At 51.6% G+C, this 26067-nt stretch overlaps 11 protein-coding genes across 11 annotated transcripts; 3 read left to right on the top strand and 8 right to left on the bottom strand.

Moving 5' to 3' along the window:
• Window positions 1-1558: 1558 nt before the first annotated feature.
• Window positions 1559-2869, bottom strand: CC77DRAFT_1024826 (retinol dehydrogenase 14; the record flags this gene model as incomplete). Its single annotated transcript, XM_018525944.1, has 2 exons — window positions 2598-2869; window positions 1559-2550 (listed from the first exon to the last, which is right to left on the bottom strand). Coding segments are annotated over exons 1-2 (931 nt in total), but the record flags the coding sequence as incomplete, so codon positions are not given.
• A 460-nt stretch (window positions 2870-3329) lies between these two features.
• Window positions 3330-4694, bottom strand: CC77DRAFT_1024828 (hypothetical protein). Its single transcript, XM_018525945.1, has 2 exons — window positions 4564-4694; window positions 3330-4507 (listed from the first exon to the last, which is right to left on the bottom strand). The coding sequence occupies exons 1-2, from the start codon at window positions 4595-4597 to the stop codon at window positions 3636-3638; spliced, it is 906 nt and encodes a 301-aa protein (XP_018380882.1). The 5' UTR covers window positions 4598-4694; the 3' UTR covers window positions 3330-3635.
• Window positions 4695-4821: 127 nt separating this feature from the next.
• CC77DRAFT_1024829 (hypothetical protein) lies at window positions 4822-6435 on the bottom strand. Its single transcript, XM_018525946.1, has 2 exons — window positions 6318-6435; window positions 4822-6248 (listed from the first exon to the last, which is right to left on the bottom strand). Exon 2 carries the CDS (start codon window positions 6161-6163, stop codon window positions 4877-4879), a length of 1287 nt encoding a protein of 428 aa, XP_018380883.1. The 5' UTR covers window positions 6164-6248; window positions 6318-6435; the 3' UTR covers window positions 4822-4876.
• A 1560-nt stretch (window positions 6436-7995) lies between these two features.
• On the bottom strand, window positions 7996-10475 carry CC77DRAFT_1099035 (hypothetical protein). The gene has a single exon (XM_018529982.1). It carries the CDS (start codon window positions 10036-10038, stop codon window positions 8200-8202), a length of 1839 nt encoding a protein of 612 aa, XP_018380884.1. The 5' UTR covers window positions 10039-10475; the 3' UTR covers window positions 7996-8199.
• Window positions 10476-11185: 710 nt separating this feature from the next.
• CC77DRAFT_1013040 (hypothetical protein) lies at window positions 11186-12439 on the bottom strand (the record flags this gene model as incomplete). The annotated part of the gene is made up of 1 exon (XM_018523808.1): window positions 11186-12439. One exon carries the CDS (start codon window positions 12437-12439, stop codon window positions 11186-11188), a length of 1254 nt encoding a protein of 417 aa, XP_018380885.1.
• A 2728-nt stretch (window positions 12440-15167) lies between these two features.
• On the top strand, window positions 15168-15885 carry CC77DRAFT_999031 (hypothetical protein; the record flags this gene model as incomplete). Its single annotated transcript, XM_018536552.1, has 2 exons — window positions 15168-15346; window positions 15396-15885. 2 exons carry the CDS (start codon window positions 15168-15170, stop codon window positions 15883-15885), a joined length of 669 nt encoding a protein of 222 aa, XP_018380886.1.
• Window positions 15886-15936: 51 nt separating this feature from the next.
• Window positions 15937-17505, bottom strand: CC77DRAFT_1024832 (hypothetical protein). The gene has a single exon (XM_018525947.1). It carries the CDS (start codon window positions 17343-17345, stop codon window positions 16005-16007), a length of 1341 nt encoding a protein of 446 aa, XP_018380887.1. The 5' UTR covers window positions 17346-17505; the 3' UTR covers window positions 15937-16004.
• A 367-nt stretch (window positions 17506-17872) lies between these two features.
• On the bottom strand, window positions 17873-18827 carry CC77DRAFT_1024835 (hypothetical protein). The gene is made up of 2 exons (XM_018525948.1): window positions 18332-18827; window positions 17873-18126 (listed from the first exon to the last, which is right to left on the bottom strand). The coding sequence occupies exons 1-2, from the start codon at window positions 18801-18803 to the stop codon at window positions 18014-18016; spliced, it is 585 nt and encodes a 194-aa protein (XP_018380888.1). The 5' UTR covers window positions 18804-18827; the 3' UTR covers window positions 17873-18013.
• A 764-nt stretch (window positions 18828-19591) lies between these two features.
• On the top strand, window positions 19592-21332 carry CC77DRAFT_999037 (hypothetical protein; the record flags this gene model as incomplete). Its single annotated transcript, XM_018536553.1, has 3 exons — window positions 19592-19732; window positions 19779-20256; window positions 20308-21332. The coding sequence occupies 3 exons, from the start codon at window positions 19595-19597 to the stop codon at window positions 21264-21266; spliced, it is 1575 nt and encodes a 524-aa protein (XP_018380889.1). The 3' UTR covers window positions 21267-21332.
• A 103-nt stretch (window positions 21333-21435) lies between these two features.
• Window positions 21436-23992, top strand: CC77DRAFT_444183 (HET-domain-containing protein). The gene is made up of 3 exons (XM_018531713.1): window positions 21436-22063; window positions 22118-22794; window positions 22853-23992. The coding sequence occupies exons 1-3, from the start codon at window positions 21604-21606 to the stop codon at window positions 23819-23821; spliced, it is 2106 nt and encodes a 701-aa protein (XP_018380890.1). The 5' UTR covers window positions 21436-21603; the 3' UTR covers window positions 23822-23992.
• CC77DRAFT_1034839 (CocE/NonD hydrolase) lies at window positions 23972-25815 on the bottom strand (the record flags this gene model as incomplete). Its single annotated transcript, XM_018526898.1, has 2 exons — window positions 23972-24028; window positions 24259-25815. The coding sequence occupies 2 exons, from the start codon at window positions 25813-25815 to the stop codon at window positions 23972-23974; spliced, it is 1614 nt and encodes a 537-aa protein (XP_018380891.1).
• Window positions 25816-26067: the final 252 nt, after the last annotated feature.

Below are 26067 nucleotides of genomic sequence, written 5' to 3' on the forward strand. Positions count from 1 at the left end.
TTGCAAACATGCGGCACATAGTCTTGGAGGTTCGACCCTAGAAGCTGGGCATACCTAGCGTCCAGGTAGTGTGTCGCCTTCACCGGGATTTGGCTTGGACTGATACATCGGAGCCGGTGTTCGGTGGTCTCCTGTTCGGTCTAGTGATGTCCGGATCGTGTACCCTCTAGTTCAGCTGAATGCACTCACTCTCACAGCGTCGCACAGATATCTACAGCTCCAAAGAGAAGTACAGATTCATCGCAAAGGCGATCAACGGCTTCTGTCATGCAATCACCTCTTCCACCTCTTCGTCAACCCCTCCTCGCTGACGTCGCGATGAACATATGATAAACGGCACTCATCCTAGGAAGGTAACCCGCAGGAAACCAAGTCGCTTTCCCGACAGCAACGTCGTATTGATGCTCCGATAACCTTACTCATGACTGGTTCCGGTGAAAAGCCCAGCCCCGACCCTGGAGTCTCCGTGGTCTTGTCGCAGAGAAAAGGCGTATTGGCGAGTTGGCAAGCCACCAAAATCTTGGTGTTGCGCCATGTCAAGTACTTTCATAGCTTGTTAGAGCCAGGGCATTGTTGCACTTAGGGCCTAGGCCAAGTAGGCCGAGACAGGTCCAAGATCTTGACCTGGGCCGCATTGCGGGGAAACGAAGAGACGGTGCGCACGCTTGTGGCACGGATGGGGTGTTAGACGTGTTTTTTTTCATTCAGTGCGTGGTTTATGAGTCGCGCTTAGAGCCCCGTGCAGCTGGATGACAGAACTCCGTAGGAAGCTTGTACATGTGGTTTAGCGCAAGGTTTCGTCTCGAGGCCGTTGCTAAGTTGAATGAGCTAAAACTCTTTCCGCTGCGAATTAGACCAATCAAGACGGGGCCAAGTCAGTCCGCCGGGCCTTCATCGTCTTGGCTTTTCATATATCGTGCGGCTGTCCATAACTTTTCTTGGTTTCTCCACGGGGCATACCGGGTTCGTTTTTCGGGAAGTGTTGTAGCTGAACATTGTATGCCCCGCGTTGATGGTTATTGGTATAGCTGCCGTTTAAGCGGTGCCTCAGGTATAGCATCGGTGCAGCTTCCGCGCCAATGCTATGGAGTGGAATCGCAGTGGATATCGTTTCGACCACGTGCTCAAGAGAAAATATCGGGTCGTCCTCGTGATCTTCGCGGCCGTGTCGACCTGGTGGGCGGGTGCAAACGTGAAGGTAGGTCGACAGAGCGCGCAACGTCCACTACCCCATGGGGGTGGAGCAAAACCGTCTTCCAGCGCGTTGGAAACACTTGCGCGCTGTGTCGATCGCTACTGTAGGCACGGCCTTCCATCGACAAGTAGTAGCATAAACCAAACGAGGACGCCAGGTTGTTTCCTGCGCAAACAGTTGCGCAATGGCGGCAAGCACCACTACTTATGTCGACAACGTTACGATGCATCCTACGGAAAAGTATCCGGGATCTTCTCCAAATGACGAGCCGACGCGACACGCGCGCACCAAGAGAGTGGGGACAGTTTGAACTTCAGTGCCATTCACTCCGCTCACTCCGCTCACACGGCAACGCCAGTTGGGTTTGGAGGTAAGAATTCTAGGTATTACGGAATTAGCGTTAGGATATCTACGAACGAAAACCACACTTTGAACAAAGAACGCCGAGTTCTCTTTACAACGCAAGTCGCTAATCCAATTCCTCAGGCATCAAACCCACGCCTTCAATTCCTTTTCAGTCCACTCCCACAGCTCCTTCGCAAGCGCCTGATCCCTCCCTCGTTTCGTACTCGGCGTCGTCTTCACACCCACGGGCTCGTAATAAGCGCCATTTACCAAGTTTTCCTTCTCGGTGGTGGCAGCCCACGTCTGGTTATACGCACCTTGCTCCGCATCCAGCCAATTCCCACCCGAAACGAGATTCACGATCTGACGATCCATGAAATTTGTGCTCGCAAAGATGTCTGTCTTGATGAAGCCCGGGTGGACCGCGACGGATGTAATGCTAGGATGATGAGCAGCTAACTCCGTGGCGTATAGCAGGTTCGCTAGCTTGGACTGCGAATAGCAGACCCACTTGTTCAGTGCGAAGAACGACCCGTAGTTTGCACCCTTGGTCTTCAGTTTCTGGAACTCGATGCCGGTGGAAGGTATGTTGTTCTTATAAGCAACCGATGAGAGGTTGACGATGCGGACATCGGCGTCGGGCTGCGCTGCGGTCTCGAGCATGAGGGGTAAGAGTAGCTTCATGAGCAGCGCATGGCCAAGGTGGTTTGTCGCAAACTGGATTTCGTAACCGTCCTTGCTCACGCTATTTGGCACGGCCATGATACCTGCGTTGCACATCAGAACATCGAGACGATCTGTGGACGACAGGATCTGCTTGGCGGCAGATTGAACAGAGGTGAGGCTGGCCAGGTCGCACTCAACGAAAGTGACTTTGGTAGAAGGCGAGGCTTGCGCAATCTTAGAGATGAGGTCATTCGCACGAGCTTTGTTGCGACCGCTGAAGAGGATATGTGCTGGGTTGTGAGATGCTATGAAAGAGATTGATGATGCACCAAGACCGTTGGTGCCTGTCAAAGTTAGCGGGAGATAATCGGACTTCAAGAACGCTACTTACCACCAGTAATCAGGAACACTCGGCCAGATAGACTGGGAATATCAGATGCAGGCTTGTACTTGATATTGGCGGCAGCCATTATAACAAGAAGATTTCTTCGAATGTGATGTGAAGTAACAGGCTGGGCGTTTTGTGACGCAGTTGTGGAGTTGTTGGCAAATCTGGGATGCTGAGCGATGAGTGTCGCAGCATGCCATTCATATACTGCATCTCTGGCGCCTCCATCTCCATGATGTCTGGCCTAACATGAGATGTCCAAATGGTTGTCGGCACAATGTCAACAGCGCTCCGAATGACTATGCAAGTAATATGGCTGCAACGTCATAAGGCTACGGCCGTTGCTGCTAGCGAACCGCCACCACACGCAACCACCGCCGTAACATTGCGCCGATTCACATAAATATCGAGCGCAATCCCCGCGCAGTAAACACGTTAAACTCCGAGTTCGTCTGCGCTTGACGTTGTCCTATGCCTGGGGCATCTGCATCGCTGTCATTCTCCTGTTTCGTTGTCGTTCATCCGTTTGTTGTTCGCCGCAGGCAAAGCTGACCAAGAATGCAAGCCACCTAATCAACAACGAATCATATCAGGACGGTTGCTCACGCTTCGATGTGTACCCAAGTATCGATCAACTACTGGAATCTATCGAGAATCACTTTTGCGGTGACGATGTTCGGGCTTAGGAGCAGTTGGATGTGTCTGACACACCGACAACCGCCTGATTGTCCGTTTGAGTCGGATTTACGCCTCAACCCCGCAGGAAAACCAAAAAAAAGGGCCAAGAGGTAGTTGAAGGGATAAAACATCATTGACAGGTTGCTGACTGCATATCTACTGCTCTACGAAATGAAGGCAGAGAAGGAACTCTACCAGATTTTCGGGACTGGTGATGTGCTGCCAGCATCGCTGCTGAGACGACTGCTACAAAAGAAAAAGATCGAAAAAGGTTGTTTCTAGCGGTTCTACGTTGGTGCTCCGTCGCAATACAGTTCGTGAGCAAGAAGATGACCTCTCTCCACCTTTGCTTTAGGAGTCGTCTTATTGAGTCTTAGCCTCCTTCATCACATACCCTACCCTTGGGAAATGTAGTCTCACACCACTTTCCAGCTGTAATACCGCCTCTCTTCCATCAAGTCCAACCAATCTCCCCTTTTGTGGATGTGCACCAGGATCCGCATCAGCGCTTTCCACCGTGATCTCAGTCCCCTCGGCAATACCAATCGGGTCCCTCGAATCCACACCCATCTCTTGCGCCGAGTAATCCGCATTCTCAATCGTCTTGTGCACCTGTTCTGGGCTCATCTCCGTGAACTCCGCCTTTGGCCACTTGGAGATCCACTCGTACATCCGTGGAAAATCACGCTGACTGAAGCCGGGTCCGTTGATCAGACTTTGCACTTGGAGCGCAAAGTCCACCGCGAATCCAGCGTGTAGATCAGCAAGTGCGAACGAGTCACCACCTATGTACTGTCCCGGACCGGCGAGGAATTCAGTCTCGATGATGTGGAACTTGGCTCGAACTTCCGCCAACCCACTCGGTCTTAGCGAGGGATAATCCGGATGCTTGAGTATCTGAAAGATGGTGATGCGGTCTTTGATGGCATCTGGTGTTAGCATCGCAGAAGGTATGACTTTGAGGACGCTTTCGAAAAGGGCGATGCCAAAAGCTTCGTATGCTTTGTCTGCAGGCGAGGTCGGGAGAATATCGAATTTTTCCTGGAGCGTGGATATGATGAGCGAGCTGTCGCAGTAGATGTCTTTCCCGATGGCAAGGAGCGGGACGCGGCGATACGTAATTGAGAGACTTTCCAAAATCGGCCGAGGGATCACTATGGGCTGGAGGCTGCGCTGAAATGGCATCTTGCTGGAAGCCAGTAAGGTTCTAGTCTTGTAGCCATAGGGTGACATGTCTTGGGAGTGTCAGTCTTTGTGTTTGTTGCTGAGAGATGCCTGAGTAGAAACATACCATAGTCGAAAGCTATAATGGGAGCGCTGGCCATTGCGAAGTCCAAGAGTATGCGTGATCGATTGATATTTTTGTGAGTAGACAATATCAAGGGGGAAGAGCAGTATATATTGACGGTGCATGTAGGTTACTCTTGAGGGGACTAGTAGCTAGTGTCCTATGCTCCGGCGCTATCCATCTGTGGGGCTCACTACCGAATTAGTCATCACAGGCATTACTTCTCGCAAGCATTTCTTCCCGCAACACTGACTCGGGGAATATCGCACTTGTTGCACACGGCTCCTCATACACAAGCAAATCTACACTACAATCCTTATGCCTGCGCCGAAACTACCTCAATAGTAAAGCCTTGAGGATTCTTGTTGGCAGCATAATCCTCAACCATCTCTCTATAATCCACCGGCCCACCACCCCAGTTTGCCTTCTTCCCTTGCTGAAGACGCTGCTCCTGGGTCTTTGGTTCTTTACTCTTAAGGGTTGCCATGCCTTCGCCATTGAAGTAGCCGGGCGTACATGAAGACATGGCGGCGAACCAGGCTGCTCTCTTCGCAACTTCGAGACCATACTCGTGTTCCGCCTCCTTCAAAGGTTCGATAACGAATCGTTGGCCTTGACCGCCAACCTGCTTTTGCGCCTTAGCCACGATGCTGGCAACGAGCGTAGCCTCGTTATCCATGCTTGACGTATGGTTCCACGAAGCCGACCCACCACGGAAGAAGCCGAAAAGATTGGGGAAACCCGGCATCGTGACGCCCAAGAATGTTCCAGCATCGGAAGAATGCCAATACTCCTTCATTGTGAGCCCTTGGCGTCCCTTGATAATAACACGACTCTTCTCAGAGGGGTCCAGGTCTGGATCAACCGTAAATCCGGTAGCGAGAATGAGAGCATCGATCTCGTACTCGATGCCGTTGTATTGAATACCGTTTTCGGTGTATCGATCGAGACCTTTGCCGTCCGTGTCGATCAACGTAACGTTGGGCTTGTTGAAAGTCTGGAGATATTCATCATGGAAGGAAGGCCGCTTGCACCAGCTTCCATACCATGCTTTCAGCTTTTCGGCAGTATGTTTGTCTTTGACAATCTTGTCGACGTGTTTTCGCAGGGACTCAGTGCGCGGAAGATCTAGCGTATAAAGGTCCTTGATATGCTCTTCGACCTCATTGGGAGCGACAAGCTTTGACTTGGAACCCAGAAAGCCAGATCCGGCCGGAGTCGCCGTCCAGCCATCGTTTACCAGATCAGGGCCATATCCCTTGCTGTTACTGACGTACGCGTCGAATGCCAACCTCCGTTTCTTCTGCCATCCTTTCTCGCTCGTCATCTTGGCCCAATACTCTGGATCAGTCTCCGCTTGGTTGCGGGGCCCTACATGCGTCGCTGTCCTTTGCACAACATATACCTGGTCAGCCCACTTTGCCAGCTCAGGTACAATCTGGATAGCAGTTGCCCCAGTGCCAATAATCGCGACACGCTTTCCTCGGAGCTTTTCCAGATCAGGTTTCTCTTGAGTCCCGCCGGTATACTCGTAGTCCCAGCGAGCGGAATGAAACACGTGTTTCTTTCGGTGAAGGTCTTCGAATCCCGGAAGGTCAGGCATCTTTGGTAGTATGAAAGGAGCACTGGACATCATGATAAACTCGGCGTATACAGTGAATGTCGTTGACGTCGATGGGTCCCCCACGGTACGTGTCATGGTGACGACCCAGAGTTTCTTTCCCTCGTCCCAGATCTGCGAATTGATGCTGGTGCAGAACTGACCCCGAATCCCAAAGTGGTCGGCGCTTCGCTCAATCTGGCGTCTGATCTCATGGCCGTACGAGTATTTGTGGCGAGGTTGGTAACCTGTTTCTTCAAGGAAAGGAATGTAGCAATAGCCTTCGACATCGCACATGACTCCAGGGTATCGATTGTAGTACCTATCACACTTGTAAGTGATTGCTCTCGGCCAGAAGTGAACAGGATCTCCATACCACGTGCCGCCAAATCCTCCAGCAACGTCAACACATACGACATCCTTGCTACTGATACCAGCCTCGATGAGGCGTCCCCCAAAGACAATACCATTGATACCAGCACCAGTGATGAGGTATTTGATGTTGGTACCGTCTTTCAGAGGAGGGTCGTTGACTCGTGGATCACTATAATCCACCCAAGGGTCCTTGTCAAGATCTTGGAGACCTTGCGATCGGAAATTGACATATTGCTTCTGACCAGAGTGTTTCAGGCGTTTGTCCCGTTCCTCTGCATACCTATCGAGCAGTGCTCCGCTGACATCTTGTAGAGGCCGAATTGATCCCATCGTGACAATAGAGCAAATCGTAATTGTAAGTATAATTCGAGGCAATACTATGGTAAAGAGTTGGTCTAGACTGTAAACTTGTGTAACAGTTATCGAGAAGATGTTGAAATTGAAGAGCTAAGCAGCAGCGCGCCTACCTGAGTTATAATCAACGTTTCCTCCCTTGATAACGGAAACGGACACTATGTCTTCCGTTCACTTCTTGTAGACAACCTCCACATAACCTCTGCAGCCATACGCACGTAATGTGGATCTAAGAACCCGGGCCAAGGCAGGCCATGCTACGGGCACACTCACGGTCTCCCTTCTTACTGTCAATGGCCGCTGACTGGGTTCCTTACAGTCGAAGTATGATGAATGTAGAAAGTTGCTCCGCAAGGACCGTATAGCTTTGCGTATAGGGTGGGGTTATAAGAAGGGCCGATCCGAAGTTGATTCACGATTATTAGTCGTCAACGAATTCTACCGGGAACGTCTCTTCTAATGGGGCAAGGTAAAACATTCGAAAAGCACTAAGCCACTTTTTGCTGTGTGAAACACACTTAGGCTGATCTGATCAACGGAAAAGGTTTTTTTGGTCTTCCGATGTTCTTGGCTGGTATGTTGTCTCTCGGAGCACTTCGTATCCGCGGTCCTTTCTAGCAGCGGATGCATTCTGGAATGTGTACCTTCTTGTGGCGGAGGCAAGGCCAAGGCGGAGACGGAAGCGGAGTCGGAGGGTCAAGTAGATCCCGACTTGATGCTCTGCGAACATGCGCTTACTAACTCGGAAAATGCTCAAGATTCGACACCATGCCCTTCGGCTTCGTGAATACCCCATCCAGGTGATTGAGAAAAGTCGAGGACGATAGACCTCAGGTTTTCATTGCGATAACAGTCGGGCTACATGACACCATAAGAGTTAGATGTGGTACGCACTACCTAATGAGAAAGGTATCATCCGTACTCGTCCGTTTTGTTCTTCGCCGTCCTCGTCACCCTTGATGTCATTGTAATCCTAATTACAACCATAGACTAGCTCAACTACAACATCATCTGAGACGCAACAGCAATGTCAATCCCAAGGAGTCTCTAGCTCGTAAGAGATTCTGAGTCGGCGTCTGGGACTGCACAGAAATGAAGATCAGTTTGTTGTGTGAAAAAAAAGGATATATGTATATGTGTAATATAGCATACACACTACCAAATAAAGAAAAAGGGTCGCATGACATTCGAATGTGTAGCATAAAAAAGACTCCATGCAGACCAGTGTAAACCCTACAACTCCATCGCTATATGCAAGTCCATTATGCGCAATCGTTACAATATAACCGTAAGTACCTCTCCTGCTCTGCTTATCTCACCCTCAGACGTTTTCCAGCAGGCTCCGTATGTTCTACCTCTTGACGAGCCGTCGTGTTCGAAGTTGACCCCGCCCAAAACGTTCCATTACCAACAGACTGCGCAGTCGTAACAGTGCCGCTCCGCTCCACCTCGACATCATCACTCTCAATCGATACAGTCCGACGAGGTTTCCGCGGCGCCTCGATTGAAAACGAGAGCAGCTCTCGATCCGACCTGCGCGACTTGGTCTTCGCTCTCTCGGCTTTCTCATCCCTCCTGTCATGCTTGTCGCCGCCCGTACTGCCTTGCTGCCTTCTCTTCTTCTCCCCCTTCCCATCTGCATCTCCCTCTTCTTCAACGATTTCCTCACTGTAATTCCACATCAACCCCAGCTCGCCCCTCACAAGCGCCGTACTCCAAAGACTAACCAACACACCAGGCACTAGCCAAAGTAGCGCCGGCTGCGCATGATTCATAAGATGGAGTGCGCATAACGTAGCAACCAAACCGCCCACGTAACCTATCAGCGCAGCGTTGAAGTAGACTTTGGGAAAGGTAAATGGCGCCTCTTGGTTCCCCTCTCCGCCTTGATGCGTCCTCGAAGCAGCACCGGCAGGAGAAGTAGGACTCCACAGCGGCCTCCCCATGAAGGAATGTGTCCAGAAATGATCACTCCACCGACCCGCAAGAGGGTAGTATTCCGCCTTGACAACAGTTTCTTCGTCTCCCCCACTCTCACCAGTCTTTGCTGACACGCGCTTCTGTCTCCTCAGATAAAACAGGTACAAATCGAACCTTAGCGCCAGCCCCACCATCAAGCCTGGTATGACGATATCGCCTAGCCCAAGCATAGCAGCCGTGTTCCTGCCCCCGGGTTTAGGAAACATGAGTTTGATAGGTACATCGAGCTTGGTCGCGACAGTAACCATGAGCGGCGTGAAGAAAACCATGTAGATGTCGTAAAAGAAGAGCCCGACCAAAATCGCGCTGCCCGTGAAGAAGGTCGTGGGAGAGATCATCTGCAGGGAGCCGTAGCAGAAGCTGAAGCCGAGTAGATTGGTCAGATACCATGGTTTATCCACGAGGTTGAAGTAGAGGATGGTAGAGAGTGCAACGGTAGCACCGACCATGGTGTGCGCGCTGATTCTGAGCTTCCCGAAGAGGGCGCCGTGTGTGTGCAGTTTGAGCGTCCACTTGCGAGTCGGCATTGCGCGGTCGGCCCAGAGCCATTCTTTTGCGGCTTGCGACAGTGGTATGCGTGCGAGGAAGCCGGGTAAGGGGGTTGAAAGAGTTTGGCTGGCGCTGATGGTGCCGGCGACTGGTACGGCGAGGGCGTCGCTGGCGTGGACGTGGTAGAGAGTGCCGGCGAGGGCGTGTCGACGTGGGAAGATGATGGAGTGGCCGATGTCGAGGACGTCTGATACTAGCGTTGTTACTGCTGCAACGCCGAAGATGGCGAAGTAGGCGTTGAGGGCTTGGTTCAGGACGGTGGGGTCTTCGAGCCATTTGATGAGGAAGTACAGTGATGCCAGGGCTATTCCGGCGAAGAGGGGGAAGAGGATGATGTCCTTGTTGGTCAGGCCTTCCATTTCGTGCGTGGGTTCTTCCGCCTCATCTTCGCTGTCCGTGTCCTCGTCATCGCCCTCGCGCCGTGTCTTTTTCTTTCCTTTCTTGGTGGGTTTCGCAGCGGTCGAAGGTCGGGTGAGGGATGCGTGGGATGCGGCGTAGATGGGGAACAGAGACGCGAGGATCATGTGGAGGTAGACTGGCAAGAGCGGCTGCACCTTGGAGAAGGCATAGGCGGCGTTTCCGAGGGCCAGGGCCACAAGGCTGGGCTCCGAGTCTGCCATGGTGGGCAGAGTGCGCGGTTGGAGTGGGAGTGGGAGTGGGAGTGGTGGGGAAGGCTTTGGTGAGTCCAGGGCGGGAACTTTCAACCTTCAACGTGTCCTATACCTTGACCCGCCTACAATGGCAAAGAGCGTCAGTGCAGGTCAAGGCAATCAGGCAAAACCGCAGGAAAATCCATGAAGCCAAGTGCGTTGCGTCTTCAGACAGCTGCGCGTGTCATGTTTGCTCTCGCGGCACAGTCGCGTTCCTCGCCATGCAAAAGCCGCGTCGCGCAAACCAATCAAACATGACGTCGCCGCATTCCTCCAAGTCCCCCGATCGCCACCCATGCAGCTCCAGCCCGTCTCCAGATCGACACACGCCGTCTGCACGAGCGGGACCTTGCATATAGTCCCCCTTCTTCACCGCTCACAATCTACTAATCAAAATACCCGTGCTCGCACTGCCGTTGTCTCATGATTCAGATCCCTTCCTGCTCAACCCAGGTACTCGGTATGGCAGCTTCCCAGCCCTATCTCAGCATCACATGTACCTCAACAAGGCGCAGAGAAAAGCAAGACGCGCGCAAATGATTTTTTTGTGTATTGCTACCAGATGTGTTTTGTACGTTGTGTGCAAATGTATGCTGTGTGTTTCTTCCCAGACTGACCTATGCCGAAATTTACTACCCTCTTCCGTGCTGGCATTCTGTCTTCGCTACTTGTGTCCCTCTACTTCTCACAACCGAAAAAATATGCTAGCCTCCCCTAAACTCCTCTCTCTCGCTAGATTAAAAGAATGGAATTCGTGTCGCGTACACTCGTCCTGTGTTCCAAGTAGACGCCTGACAACTCAAAAGTAAAAATCGCTTGTTCGTAGAATAGAAAAGTGGACAAAAGCAAACTTTGCCGAACCAAGCCACAACCGCAGACATAAGAAAAAGCTAAGCAGTTTTGTATGAAACGCCCAGAAATACCGGATTACAAGAGGGATATTTATAGGACCAAAAGACAAGGAAGAAGAAATGTGCAAAACCGAAGGAGAGGGCCGTTGGCATGTGGCGCAGGCCAGCTGGACCACAGGCGTTTTTGGCAACATGAACGACGACAACACCTCCGAACGGGCGCGCTAGTAAGATAAGGAGATCAGAAACAAGGCGTAGTGAAGCTATCAGCAAGGTGTAAGTCTGCTGGACATGTTCAAGTCGCGGAGCATATCAAAAGACATGCCATCGACGTTGACGCGGTGCTGCGATTCAACATACACATCGTGTACGTTGGAAAACGCATTCCCCTCCCAAGGCGACACGGCGGTAAGCCTCTTATTGTGTGGATGTGGGGGCGTGACAGCCGCAATCACCCTTTGCTTCATTTGCGGCGTGATAGCCACAGGTCGCTTGCAGTCAAAGTAACTGGAACTCGACACCGAAGACGACGTGTACGAAGGCGCTGACGTGGAAGTGAGCTGAGGCTGAGAGGGGCAAGACGAAGAGGGGTAGTCGTGTTCGTGTGCAGCGTTGTCGTCGTCATCATCATGGTCTTGCTCATCGGGTGACGAACAAGGTAGTGCTGACGGATCAGGAAACTTGAAGGCTTTAGCCGTAGTGGGCTCTGACTCTTCTTCTAGCGGCGTTGATGAAAATAGAAACGACGAGTTGTTATGCGAGGTTTCATAGTAGCCTAAGATGGATGGCGTGTACTTGCTTCCCTTGGAGTTGGATGCCGAAGTCGGTAATGCATATTCCGGTAGGGGGAGCGCTTCGTCGTCTGTCTCGTCGTCGGTGGAGCTCCAAGCGGAGAATTGGCTTTTCATCGGTGGTCGCACCGGGGGTATCTCAATTGTCCTTGGGCCCTCGACTTGTCGCCGACCGGAAGGGTTCGGTGACGGAGGGGTCTGCATGGGAAACGATAGATCCGGGCATGATCGGGGGGAAAGGGATGATGTGGGGCGATGATTGGATTGGTACGTTGGTATCGACTTGAGCTGGTTCTTGATGAAAGCGGCAAGGTTGGCGGAATAGTCGCCTAGCGTTGGTGAGAGATTCCGAGGCTCCCCATCGTTCACATGCGGCACTACGGTTGAAGTGCTGTGGTCTGTGGCATCGGATGGGACCCGAGAGTGCAACGAGTATTTTGGGTCAAAGGGGGATGGTTGATCCTGAGGCGTGGGCAGGGCGGCAAGTCCTTCTAGGAACTTGATGTGGTCTTGGGGGTTGAAGAGGCGGTTGACTTCATCGTCGACCGACTGGTTGCGTCGAGCTCGGCGTTTCCGAACTGCGGCTCTGCCCTCTGCCAGAATGAGGAGTGCTTCTGGCGTTGAGCATCCCAGAGCCTCGACAATGGGGAACGAGTTACTTCTTTGTCTCTGCATGCTGTGTCGAGGACTCGCCCGGCGAGGGGATGGCGAAGACTGTCGATTTTCCATGGTATGTATTAGTCCGGATAGAGCGGATTGCTGTGCTAGTTCATGGCCGCAGGAGCCGCGGAGCAAGTCGAGAGGGAGTGCAGAACCCTAAATACACAGTGCAGTCTCCAGGGGTTCCGGAAGTTGTAACGATGATGGCTCGTCGAAGCAAAAGGAAAAGAGAAGCTGCCGCGTGTAAAACGGATGGCAAGGCTACTTTGAAGCCAGAAAAACGGTCGACGGATCAGGTCAGGATGGCATTAGTGGCCCATCTCGCTTCCCACTCCCCAGGCAGCCCTAGCTCGACAAGAAATGCTATGGGTCCCAAGCGGAAAAGTACGAGTTGGCAGGCAGCTGGACGGGCACATGACGTTTACAGCCTTGGACCACCGACATGGGTGGGTCTTACACGGCCTTGGAAAAGCGCAGAAGGAAGGATGAACTATGCTGCACCCCTGGATGGCGCGCCCCCATCTGCCGGATCCCGCTCGCGTTTCGCACAACGGCCCAATCAGCGAATAGAGGGCGTACGGCCTGTCATGCGCCGTCTGCTACCGTCGTGGCAACAGCACCGGATTCTCCGTTTTGCCATGGGGTGTTCGCGTTGTAGCGCTTGATGGTGAGAAAATCCACAGCCTCTCAGCGTCGTGGGAAGCCATGTGCAGCAGTGCCGCGACAGCCTGCGTGAACTATCGTACCCACTTCAAACGAGGCCTGTTTGCGTGAGGTGGTGATCATGATCGACGCTACCCTTGCTTTTTGCCTCTCTCAGGTGTTTCTCTAATGCCTGATCAGCCCTGCCGGTGATGCGTTTTGAGCCCGACGATCTGTTCTGACTGGACGGCAGCCAGCATAGCTGAGATTCAAGTGCGATCGATCAGCGCTGGCCACGCAAGCGGAGAATCCTACTGCATCTGCGGGTACCGTTGCCTGACAAACATCTGCTCGTCGTGATGTATGAATTGCACATACAAAATGGATGCATATTCGGGCGTGTAATAATTGTCCGAGGTGTGTCAATACCTCCGTACTAAAGCAGGTACGCCGAAAAAAGAACACGGTCGGACCGACTCGAGACTCGAGCAGACGCGACACTGGTCCGAGGCTGAGCAAAGCATTCGCATCTCGAAACTCGCGATAGAGTTGTATGGCTTCCAGCAACTTAAGAGTCATACCTCCGAACTGGTGCCTGTTGTCGGATATCCGGTGCCGCGTGGGTGTCGATAGGTCCGACAGTGGCGCAAGAAAGCCGTACAATGGAGGCTGAGGCGCGCACCGTAGTTGGTGGCCTACATTGCGGCGGGCACTCTGAAACCCGACAATTCACCTTGTGCACCATTCTGCGACTTGCTGGTAACCTCTACGAACCCTCACCGAACCCTCTTTGTTCGCCCTCGCCCTCAATCCTAGCGCCCCTCATTTGCTTTTCTCGCCGCCTGATCAGGCTTTGGCTGCCCTGATCTCCGTGCTAACCCCGTCCAGGCTTCGCTTACTACTTGGGCAGTCACGATATGTCAGGTTTGTTTACAGCTTTGGTCACCCGGGCATCAGCACGGCAACATTTTTTCTTCCGCGATTGACATCATCAGGTAATTAATGGGTCGCGGATATGGCAATCTGATGTGCACGGTAGTCCAGGATTTGCCCGAACAACTCCTCTTGACACCTGCGACACCCGGGCCAGTAATGGAACCTTGTCGCCGCCGTCGCTACCGCAAAGGGGTGCCAGCAACTCACTTCATCCATGCTCAATGCTGGCATCCCAACGGCGGCTTCCCGGATTGCTTCACTTTCTCATCGGCACCGCTCTTGCGTTTATTGCTGTCTCTCATGTGTTTCACCACCCTCGACGGCAGTAGCTCCGCATAACCATATGCATCTGCATCTTCGATTCCCATCCACCACTATCTTCCTCATCACCGCTACAACCCTATATTCTATTTCGAGACCTATTCGCCCGTTTAGCTTTGCATCGCCCTATCCCTTATGCCATCTCGTAATGCGCACGGCTGTATCCTGAAGCGATTTCCAGGTACTCCGCCGGTTCTTTTTTTCCTCACTCGGCACGATCCGAGACGACCCATGCTGTTCGGCAAATATATTGCGGGCCTTGTTATTCTGTCGGTGCTACCTCTGCTTTTCCTCCTGGCACGCTTCTGCGCAAAGCGGTCACGGCTACTGCCATGGACCATCGACGATACTTTCCTGCTGCTTGCTCTGGTACTGCCCAGCCTTGTAGCGAAAGCGAGTGCGATGTCTGACCACATGCATCAGCTCCTTCAATACGTGGTCATGGCAATGTTCATAGTTTGCGAGTCCTTCCGTCTGCAATCAGATGCCATGGCTAATGCAACGAAGCGATGGCTGCTAGTCTTGCCCATCAGCACATAGTGACAGCTACCATGGCAGACCTCAAGCGAACGCTGATAGTAGGGTTATGCTTCTTCCATCCTGGGCAGAGCTTACGCATGCAGATACTATGGTTCTTCCGGCTTCCCATGGCTATCAGCATCGCCCTCACCCGATGCGCAATCCTCGTATTCTTCGTCCGAACCTTATATACTAAAACATACAGCCGGCTGAGACACGGTGGTATTGTTGACCCTTGGACAAGCAGGCACTTCCGATACACACGTGTTTATTAATCTGACTTACAGCACACTTTTGTATCGCTACGACAATTGCCTTGGGACTTGCGTCTGTCGTCGTCATTGCACTCCACTGCCGTCCGTGGAAACACAACTACCTGATGCCTCTGGAGGACCCGGAACACTGTTTCAAGTTGAAATCGTATGTAGTATCCACAGCAGTACTGGGGGTGGCTCTGGATGCATCGATCTGGTGTTCACCACACTATGTCGTCTGGCATTTGAGGCTGCGGCGATCACACAAGTCGGCTGTCTCCCTGATGTTCGCTTTGGGGTTACTGTGCGAGAAGTATCTACACTTCTCAATCCGCAGAGACTAACCAACTTAGCAACATACTCATTGGTGGCTTTCGCGTCAACTCACTCGCCGATGTTGTATATCAAGGCGACGTAACATATGGTATAGGCACCACTTTGATGTGGGCAATCGCCCAGATAAGCACTGGGATTATTGTAGCATGCTGCCCTCATCTGCGTCCTCTGTTCGAGCGCATCCTCCCGCGCCGGGTCACCCACCTCACCACGCGCACATCCAATCATTCAGCATTCAGAGCCTATAGAGACTCACAAAGACCTCAAACGATGATTTTACCTTCGAGGGATCAGAGTAGAGCCGGTTCCATTACGGTCACGACGACCATCGCTATTGAGCTCAACGGATATCTGCCACCAGTACCAGCACCAGCAGTGAGTATTCACAATGAACAGGTCGACGCGGAGGCCCCAACGTTCAATGTCGAACAAGGACCAGCCAATCGTTTGAGGTTTCTGACATACCGTTGTGGAGGATCAGCGCGTTGTGGAGGCTGCCTCTGTTAAGCGGAGCTGTGTGTCGATTTCACTCTCGTACATGGCGTGCTAGGTTGAGTTCTTCACTTGTATTGATGGAACCAATATGATACCTAGTTGGGAACCACAAAGCATACAATAATGTACACTTACTTTTCGAGTGATACGACATAAGTTGACCATCCAGCCGCTTCTAATTGAACAATCCGCTTACCTCGTAAAGATGTGACTTCTTCAAAACTCTCCTTGAAGTCTGCACCAGTTTCAAGACCAAGCTGGTTTTCACTGTCATCTCCAGCTGCAAATAACACACTCTTAGTCTCTTCTCCCGTTTCACACAATTCAGCAGCCACCAAAAGATGCCCGTGGCCAACCGCCACATCATACACCCTCGCCACCTGTCCATCTATCCTCACATCCAAGCACTTGACAAACTCATCCTGCTCCTCATCAACACCAATCCCTGTGACCGGCACCTCTACTCCTCCACTAACCTTAAGCACGTCTAGTTCCTTACCTGCTCCAGGACACGCCTGACCCCAAACAAACAGTTCCCCGTCCGAGCTCACCGCCGCACTCATATAACCGCCAGCCGCTACCTTTAGGATGCATGACTCCTCCAGATAAGGCAAGGGCGACATGTCGAACCCGCCATCATGTGACCGGCCTAAGCATTTTGGGTATCTAGGATCACTGGTCGAAGTCCAAACGTGCATATTGGCGTCTAGAGCAGATGTTGTCGTAGCGTTTACGACGTGTTGGGGTGGGGAGGGGGATGTGAATGGGAGGCATGTTACTTCCCGTGCAAGCGAGAAGGGCTGTGGAGCAAAAGAAAGATACCGCCGGAGATGCGAAAAGTTCTCAAAGCGCAGGACCAAGTCTGTGGTTGTGGTTGTTGTAGACGGAGACGCCGTGTAGAGCGATATGCAGCCCGAGGTATCGATCTTCACGTCTGTAATGGTCGCTGTGAACCCGCTCTCGCTTACCAGAAAAGTCTGGATTTCTGGCACACCCTCTTCTATCTCGACGTCGGTACCGAATAGGACGATCTTCTGCTCTGCGCGCTCGGTACCAGTACCCGCATCCGCATCCGCATCCCCATCCCCGTTACCACTCTTGACAACATACCCCCTCAAACCATCATGCATCGCACTACCAAATAACACTGCCTCCGCAAGAGGAGCTGCTCGTTTCAGATCCTCATCTCCAATCAAACATTCCTTCTGAGCAGTCGTAAGGCCTGTGCCCATGTACTCCAGAACCCACGGCCATGGTTCCTCAACACCACCACCACTATCCCCACCATCTCCATCTTCATCTTTATTCTTGCTGCTATGTGCAATAACAGCGTCGCACCATGCCGCCCAAAGCACCCTGATAGACCGTGCTTCGAGAACGGGTTCAAGCGAGCTAGAAGCTGGGCGGGCAGTATTATTGTTGTTGTTGTGTTTCACCTCTCCGCCCCCGAGGACATACAGTCGCTGTCGCATAACGATCGCGATGGCGCAGATAAGCACGACAAGGAAAAGACGTTGAGACGTCCAACCCAAATAGCCAATGAGACGCGTTACGCCCCTCCCGCGAGCAGCCGTCGTGCGTGGGGTTGATGGTGTCGTAACAAGTGGTCTTGGCGGGACTAGTGGACGGTGGTGGTAGGGAAATGGCTGTTGTTTTGACAGTATTAGCGCGGGCGCGTATGAGTTACGCGGCCTCCACGGTCCCCCGCAAATCTTCCCCTTTGGTCCCACACACGGTGCGCTTCAGTCATGTCTGCGGTTTTTTATTGCGATCAACCTTGTTACTTGTTAACTTTGCGGGACGGGAACCGTTGCGTTATTTTGAAACAGTCTTTTGCAGTCTGTCGTTCTGGAGTGAATATGACATAGCTTCTATGACGTCGTGAGGAGATTGCGATGACATCTGGAGACGAGCATTACAGGGCCTCAGGACGTTAGGCAAGAAACGATATAGGCGCCCCATGTCAGTCATGCAAGCAAGATTCGCGAGATGAACACTATCCTTCAGCCTGCAGCTATATCGGCTCCTTCAATATCTGTTCTACATCTGGTTTCTTCCCCGCTTCCCTGAAAATCACCCCGGAAGGAACCTCCTGGCAAATGAGAACCGCGGAGAGAAGATAACCAAGCTTTATTGCCTCTCAGACCAGAACCCAGTGCCACTTCACCATGCCCAAACGCTGGAAAAAGGAAAACAGTGAGCGCTTCGGTACCAGGCCAGCGTAGGCCGACTGCCACCAGGAAGCGAAGGTACCTGCATTGTGTCGCGTCAGTTTCCGCAATTAGAAAGTCATTCGCAAAGGTACACAATTTATAGTTGTTCGGTTCACGCCACATTTGCTTTTTCCAAATTTCCGCGGAACGCATCTTCCTCGCTTCTGTCGCCATCGTCCCTTCTCGTCCAACCCAGTCTTGATTGGAAATGAGCAATGAAAGTAGACGCATCTTGATACACGTACCTTGGACTGGCCCCAACTCTGTGAAACCGAGCGCTTCGAGTACCCACGGCGCGACGACTGCAAGTACGCCCAGGGCAATGACGGTGCACATGACGGGATGCTCGATGACGAAGCCTTCGATACTTTGCGCTGCTTCCCATGCGCGATGGTAGGCGCTGCGGATGGTTGGGCCGAGTCTCTCGTGCGACGCCTGCAGCGCGGCAGTGAGCTTTTCTAGGACGTATTTGGCCATGTTGGAGCGCCAGCCCGATGCGCCGACGACGGAGTCGAGCTGCATGTGGAGGGCTGGGCCGGTGAGGGACGTGGTCAGGAGGATTGCGATAACATTGTCGGCAGTCTCAGCGGTAAGACGTGAGTTGGATGTAGCGGCGGAGAGTAGCGCGGCTTTTTCGTTGGGATAGGTCTCATCTTTGGCTTCTGCGGTACCGCAAGGAAGGCATGCGAGGATTGCTTGGAGACGTGCCACTGCCATAGTAAGGGATGGTTGTGTTTCCTTTGTGGTTGTCGTGGTTGTCGTGGTTGTCGTGCTAATAAATGTTCAGATTTAGCGCTCGTGCCATTGCTGCGCCGCATGGGCGGTGGTGGTGAAGGTGATATGGGACAGCCTCGTCCAACCGTTTTCTGAACGCCGCAAAGATGCGCTGCAGCTGTGGCTATGGATGGCAGACTGGAAGGCTGCCAACGAGGCATAATTCGTCCTGGAGATTACAGACATCAAGACACGTTGAAGTAACCCAGAGGCCGCACAAGGATTTTGAGGTATGAGATTTCACGAAACTCATGCCACACCAGAGGCTGTCCGCAATACAAGCTGGAGGTGTGCTCTTCATGATGCGCAATCACTCAGGGCTGCTTCTCATCTGAATATGAGCAAGAAGTGGTTCTGTACCCTCGCGGTTTATCGACTGCTGCATGCGCAATGAAGATGGAACAGCTCTAAGAACACTCGATGTACCAAGTCTCACACGTCCTATAGAATACCCAAAGTGAATGTAAGCCTGGAAGATAACAAGTACCTCTCAAGAGAGCGGTGTACAGGATTGCGGTCTTTGTGCCGTCAAGCACTCGCCGTGTCATCTGGATATCTTTTACCTGCACCCGATATAGCTCAGCTACCATTACCTTTACTTTGTCCAGCGATTGCTCAGTACAATACATTAACGTAACAAGATCTCCACCTCTCGTTTACACTCCACTATTTTGCCATCTTCTACAAGTTTCAACAACATTGACCACTGCTTGTTTCGTTGACTACAGCACAAGATGGGTGGCCATGCCTTCAAAGGACTATACTGTCCGCGCATCTCTCCAACTGTCTACAAAAAGGTCAAAGCACAGGCGACCGCTGCGTTGCAGACTGTCTTCGCACAAGTTGTTGTACCAACTGAGATGCCCGGCAAGGTATAACTATATCTCACATACAGGCTGTATTTTCTGACAACGACAGGATGATTTCGGTGACGTCGACTTTCTAGTCTGCGAGCCTCTACACTCTCGACACAGCACCTCGATCGACGACTTTCCCTGGCAGAGCACCGTATGTCTCATTAAAGAAGTCCTTGATACTACCCACGGACGCCAGGGCTATCTCACCCCAGATTGCATGTACTTTGCCATCGACGCTCCCCACGGCGAAGAAAACTACTTTGTTCAGATCGACGTCAAGGTCTGCTTCAAGCCCGAGCTGTTTCGTTGGTGCCACTTTGAGCTCAATTACGCAAGTAATAGCAAGATCATCGGAAGTATGGTGAAGCCGCTGGGTCTTACAATCGACCCCGCAGGTATGCACATCCGCGTTGAAGAGGTTGAAGAGACAAACTTTCCTGGAAGCATGGTGTGGATTAGCAAGGATCCGAAGGATGCGCTGCGGGTCGTAGGGTTGGATCGGAGGATACTGAACGCTGGCTTCAAGAGCAAGGACGAGAGTGAGTCTTATAAGTCATAATGTGACGCGCGCAAACTAATCATGATGCTAGTCTACAAACACTTTGCCAGCTCTTGGCTCTTTCATCCAGGTCACCTCGCCGCACGACTGGCTGAGGAGAAGTACAACGACCGGCTCGAAGATCGCGCGCCGCATTGGACGCCTTTCATCAAAGAATGGGTTCCCAAGCATTACCCTGGATATTTTCTCAACAAACGCGTTACCGGATTGGAGGACAACGGTAGCCAAACTAGCGAGCACGTCGACGCTGATCTTCAATTATGGTATAAGCATACCAGGGCAGCTGTCCGCGACAAGGTCTTCACCATGTTTCCTCACGTTGCAACCGAATACTACATCAAGCGCGCCGCCTGGGCCAAAGAATGCGAGGAGCAGAGACTACGAGATCTCATCACTAATACCATACCAACCGGCATCGATGGATGGACCAGTAATGTTTCTCGACCTACCATCGTTGTCAAGCACCAACAGTCCATCACTCCTGATCTCTTACCTGCGATGATTGGCGAGATGACACCACCTTCAACACCGTCCCTCACGCCGAGCTTATCCATCACTACCATATCTACGACACCCTGCTTACCTGCCTTGTCATTCTTCCCTCCCCTCTCCTCTACCCATCCCCAAGATGTACCAGTCTATATCGATGCCCTCCCACGAACACCACCAGTGCTATTCATGCCGCATCCATCGCCGGCTAACATGTCGCCCTCAGCTAAGTTACTCTGTCTCTTCCGCTGGACATTGTTTGACCCTGAAACTGGTACCCTTTCGCTCGCTACCACGCCGCGCGAGAAGAAGTTCCAGATGCAGTGGACGGATGTAAAGTATGCCGGTGTAACGGATGATGAACTCGTGCGGTGGGCGGAGAGCATGTGGTGGTGTATCTGGGTGAGACAGGCGGCTGTCAACTACATGGGTATGTGGAGGAAGAGATTTGAGAAAGAGGATAGTAAGAAGACGAGGGTGTGGAAGGCGACAAGGATGTGAGAGAGTTGAAAGAGGCACCGAAGCGAGAGGTTGTAGAGGACAGGGCAGAGGAGGTTAGAAGAAGGCTGAACAGGTTGAATGCGGGGTTGATGTCTTTGGAATAGTTGCGTCGAAGCATCATCAAAAGTGCTCATTAGTCTATCATTCTGCATTCGCATACAATGCAGGTATCTATCAAGGCACGAAGAAAAAGTGCTTTAGTTATCACTTTGCATGTCACACGTTCAATACTATCTTACAAGTCACGTCTGTCATTGGACAGTATTGTACGCCAGATGAGGCTAGCCCGGAAGTCACGTTATGAGGAGGCTGAGTAACATCTTCACACAGCTGGGTTATGAGGAGGACACCATACAACACGCCCATTGCATCAGCAGTCATGTCTCTATGTAACGTCTGCAAGTCTATCTCATTTCGTGAACTCATTGACAATGACGAAGGAGTGATCCTTATCGATGGCTTCAGGTTCAATTCTGTTGGACGAACATCACCAATGTTCTTAGACCGCCTTCCTTGGAACGAGCGACGATGCACTGTTTCAGAATTGGTGTCTCGCGCGAAGATGTGCCGACTTTGTGACAGTATCTTGCTATATATCAGGAATAGAGAATGGTATCTGATAGACGCGGAAAAACATGTAGGATGGGAAGGGGTCAAGAAGGCTATTCCGCGAAGTCTCATGATCTGGACGACGCTACACGTGCATCAACACGCTGGTCCTAGCCTCACCGTCGGGTTAGGCAATCCCCATCATGCAAAGACTATGGTTCTGTGGATTGATCTCTGCAAAAGACTCAGTAAGTCTCATAACACCTGAAAACGAGTACACCGAGACTAACCAGTCCATAAAGACAGTTCGTTGAAAAGTTGGCTCCCCCGTGTCAGCTTTCCAGAGACAATTCATCCCCATACAATGAACCTCATGCTGTCCTGGCTAGATGAATGCAACGATGGCCATTCCAAGTGCTCTCATTTGTCAACCAGACTTGTTTCACTACCGACAAGAGTCTTGGACGTGAGCGCATTACCTGGACCAGAACAAGTTCTTGACAATTGTTACAGCTGGCGAGAGCTATTTCATGGAGGGAGTTGCAAGCTTGTCCAGACTTCCCATCGTCAGACCGGCCATTATGTTGCCTTGAGCTACTGCTGGGGCGCTAGCTTGCCCTTCACAACAACTACAACCAATTTGCAAGCACACCAATCTGCTATTGGTTTCGACACATTACCCCAGACTTTACAAGATGCTATCTTGATTGCACGATGGATGGGCATTGAATACATTTGGATTGATTGTCTGTGTATACTACAAGACTCCAAAACAGACTGGGAACACGAAGCTGCACGCATGGCAGACGTCTACTCTAACGCATACCTGACCGTAGCTGCTTCGAGAGCAGAGCACTGTGGGAAGGGATTTCTCAGCCTTCGTACAGTATCCCACCCGTTGTGTATGGACATCGAAGATGATGAGGGCTCACTCGAGTTTTACTTCCAATTCCAATTGACTTCCAATCGAGATGACGAGGTTAGTGGTATCCCACGCACTCTGATACTTATCAAACATTGACATCATTGAGTATCAGCAGCCTCTGGATTGTCGTAAATGGGCTGTTCAAGAAAGTCTTCTCTCTCATCGTGTTCTAAGTTTCAATGAAGGACATATGACCTGGAGATGCGACGAAATCTTTGAAGACGAGAACGGTTTCTCAGGACCTGCCTGTAACATTCTCGCCAGACGAATTGAAGTAATCGCACAATCTATGAGCCAAACTACATTCGGACTAGATCATTGGCCCCACCTTATAAAGTCCTACAGCGCACGCCAAATGACCTATGAGACCGATACTTTTCCAGCAATATCCGGTATCACCCAAAAGATTCAGCAACTCACTGGGGATATGTATTACGCTGGATTGTGGAAGCAACGCTTCCTAGATGGCCTCCTATGGCGCCCAGCCATAGAACTGGGTTCGCAAGCAAGAATGGAAGGACACCCCCAAGCACCGAGAAGACGACACGAATGGATCGCGCCTTCGTGGTCTTGGGCGTCTGTGAAAGGCAAAATTACACACCCATTATGGGACTCAAAACATTTTGAGTACTGTGCTTGCCTCGAAGAGTGCAGCGTCACTTATCACGGCACTGACCCCTTGGGCGCACTTAAGGAGGGTTTCGCCCGCCTATCAAGACCAGTGACGCTTGTCACAGAGGTCCAAGCTGAAGGCGAATTGCCGCTTGGCTATAATTCAAGTTGTATGATTCAGCTCAGCAACGGCACGTGGACTGAAGGTTCAGTCTATTTCGACTTCGTTCATCATATGCCCTGCGATGTATTGATGATTACACCAGATTGGGGCATATGTATTGAAAAAGTTGAACATATAACGAACACATATGTGCGTATTGGTGTTGTTCAGATATGGCCGATGCGACATACTAGTGACAGTGTTGCTTACAACCTCGAGTGCCGGAGATTTCCGGCGACGAGAAGGGACCCGAGTTTGCCAATTACTTCGGATCATGTTTCACCGCGTACAATTATATTGATTTAGGTGTAGTTGATCGTGGCTCGTGTTGAAATTTTATCGTCTCCATTACTCTCAGTGTCGTTCTGCTGCGCTAAGTCACATTGATGTAAAGCTCAAACGCCAAACCCAAAAATTGACCATCCTCAATCTAGAGACCCAAGCTATGGAAAAAAGTCAGCAAAGAAGGATTGAGAAGCTTATACCCACAGTGGCGACGCAACTAGTCATATACTGACAATATTCACAGCACAACGTATTACATTGATGCATGCTACACCACCTGGTCGCAGCTTCTAAGTACAGCCTCTGGAAGGCTGCCGAGCATGGTGTAATCTTTGCGGCCCGTGGCATCAGCAAGAAAGGATCTACGCTGCCACAAGAAGCAGTATCTTGGAAGCGCTTTCTCCCCCGTAGCGTACAGTATGTATGACGTTCTTCCATTGCACCGAACTGTCGCCAACTCCACGTCCGTCATTGACCGCATGTTGCGGAAACGATGCCCCAGCAATCAACAACCGGATCCGAAAACCTTTCTTAAACCTATGCGCACAATCGTTGAGGTGTAGAACGAGTGTTTGAACTTTACTCGTTGCGCTCAATCGTCTGTAAGTTTCTGTTATGTTATGCGATCGTCCTTTCGCATCAACTTCGCTGACACGAACAAGCAGATCTACATCCAGATTATCGCTTGCGTGGTTCAACTGCACGATGATCTCACCTGCAACCTCAACATCGTTTTCGAGAGGTTCGGTTGTGAAGGTAAGAACGTCGGAGCGGGCTGCTAGCGCAGTATCATCGGTACTTCCTCCACCTAGAAGCAGCAGATTACCTCCTACGATCGGCGTAGGATCTTTTGGGTCAAAGAAGAAGGCTGAAGATCCTTCTTGAGTAGCTTTCTCGGTTGTCAAACGCTGATCAGATCCAAGATACCACTGCAGTACGACCGTTGGTGGTGGCCAAGTTGCTTCGTGCCGCCACTCCTTCGCTCCAGTAACGAAGTATTGGATCGGGCTCTTTTGCGCTTGAACACTCCGCTTTGCGAGGTGCTGTTCGATCCAGTTGTATGACTGCTTGTATACTTCGGCCTGCATACCGACCTGGGTATGATTCCACGGGCCCATCATTAGTGAAACGTTCGTATTGTGCTCACTCAGTCGCGTGTACTGTTGCGTAGTCTGCGGCGCAAAGACGTCGTACCACCCGCCCACTAGTAAGATTGGAACACTCGCCCGCTCGAGCGCCTGCTCAAAGTTCATCTTCTCGTAAAACGGCTCCCTCGTATCAATGTCCAGATGGTCAACCACATACTCCATCCATGGCGCCTGACCATCGAAATGGTGCTTGATGCTTTTCGCAAGATCCGGCCCACGCATCATAGGCTGCATTCTTTTCATCGTGCTCCATCTCCTTCTCATGTTGCCAATCCCTGTTTCTTCCTGATGCAAGACATTATCCGCCCAAGCCACCCATTCTAGCGAGAGCGATCCCGTACCCCATAACTGCTGGCCGAAGTTATGAGGTGCGCATTGTATCACTGCAGCTACCATGTCACTTGGTGGATCCTTCAAAAGAGCCCACTGCACATAACCTAGGTAGGAGCCTCCTAGTGTCGCAAAGGATCCGGTATACCAACTTTGCTGTCGCATCCACTCTATCACTGCTTTCCCGTCTTCCTCTTCATTCTGCCAGGGTGCGAACTTGCCTCCCGAACCGAAGGTACCTCGACAGCTCACAAAGAGGCAATTGTAGCCTCGTGCTGCGTAGGGCCGCGCACCGAGCAATGCGAAGAGAAGGCTGCGCCCGTATGGACAGCGGATTAGAATGGTACCTGCGGCCTTTTGATCTTGAGCGAGAAGAGGTTGATAGATGTCTGCTGCGAGCTCAAATGTCTCGGTTGATGTGGATATCGGAATGCGCGTAGGGGTCGTTGTATACGAGCATGTTTCCCGAGGTAGTCCTAGTTGTCGCGCGATGAGACGGTCGAGGTGAGTGGCTACTAAGCCGCGTTCTTTCGCCATAGTAAGGTAGAGTGACGGAAAAGAAACCGTGTGAATGAATGTGCTTCGGTGGAGCGCTCTCTATGATTCTCGTCTGACTGGCGATGATTACAGCATAGCATCCGAACAGCACCATCCGTCCAATCCGGGCGGCCCGGCCTCGTTTGAAAGAGTGACACGATGGATACGGAGTCCAACATGTTACTGTGATATGCGAAGTTACTCTTTCGGTCTCGGTTTCGCACTCGCTGTGAACGAATCAGGTCGATCCTT

This window comes from Alternaria alternata, assembly GCF_001642055.1.
Source record: "Alternaria alternata strain SRC1lrK2f unplaced genomic scaffold CC77scaffold_25, whole genome shotgun sequence".
Classification (NCBI taxonomy): Eukaryota; Fungi; Ascomycota; class Dothideomycetes; order Pleosporales; family Pleosporaceae; genus Alternaria; species Alternaria alternata.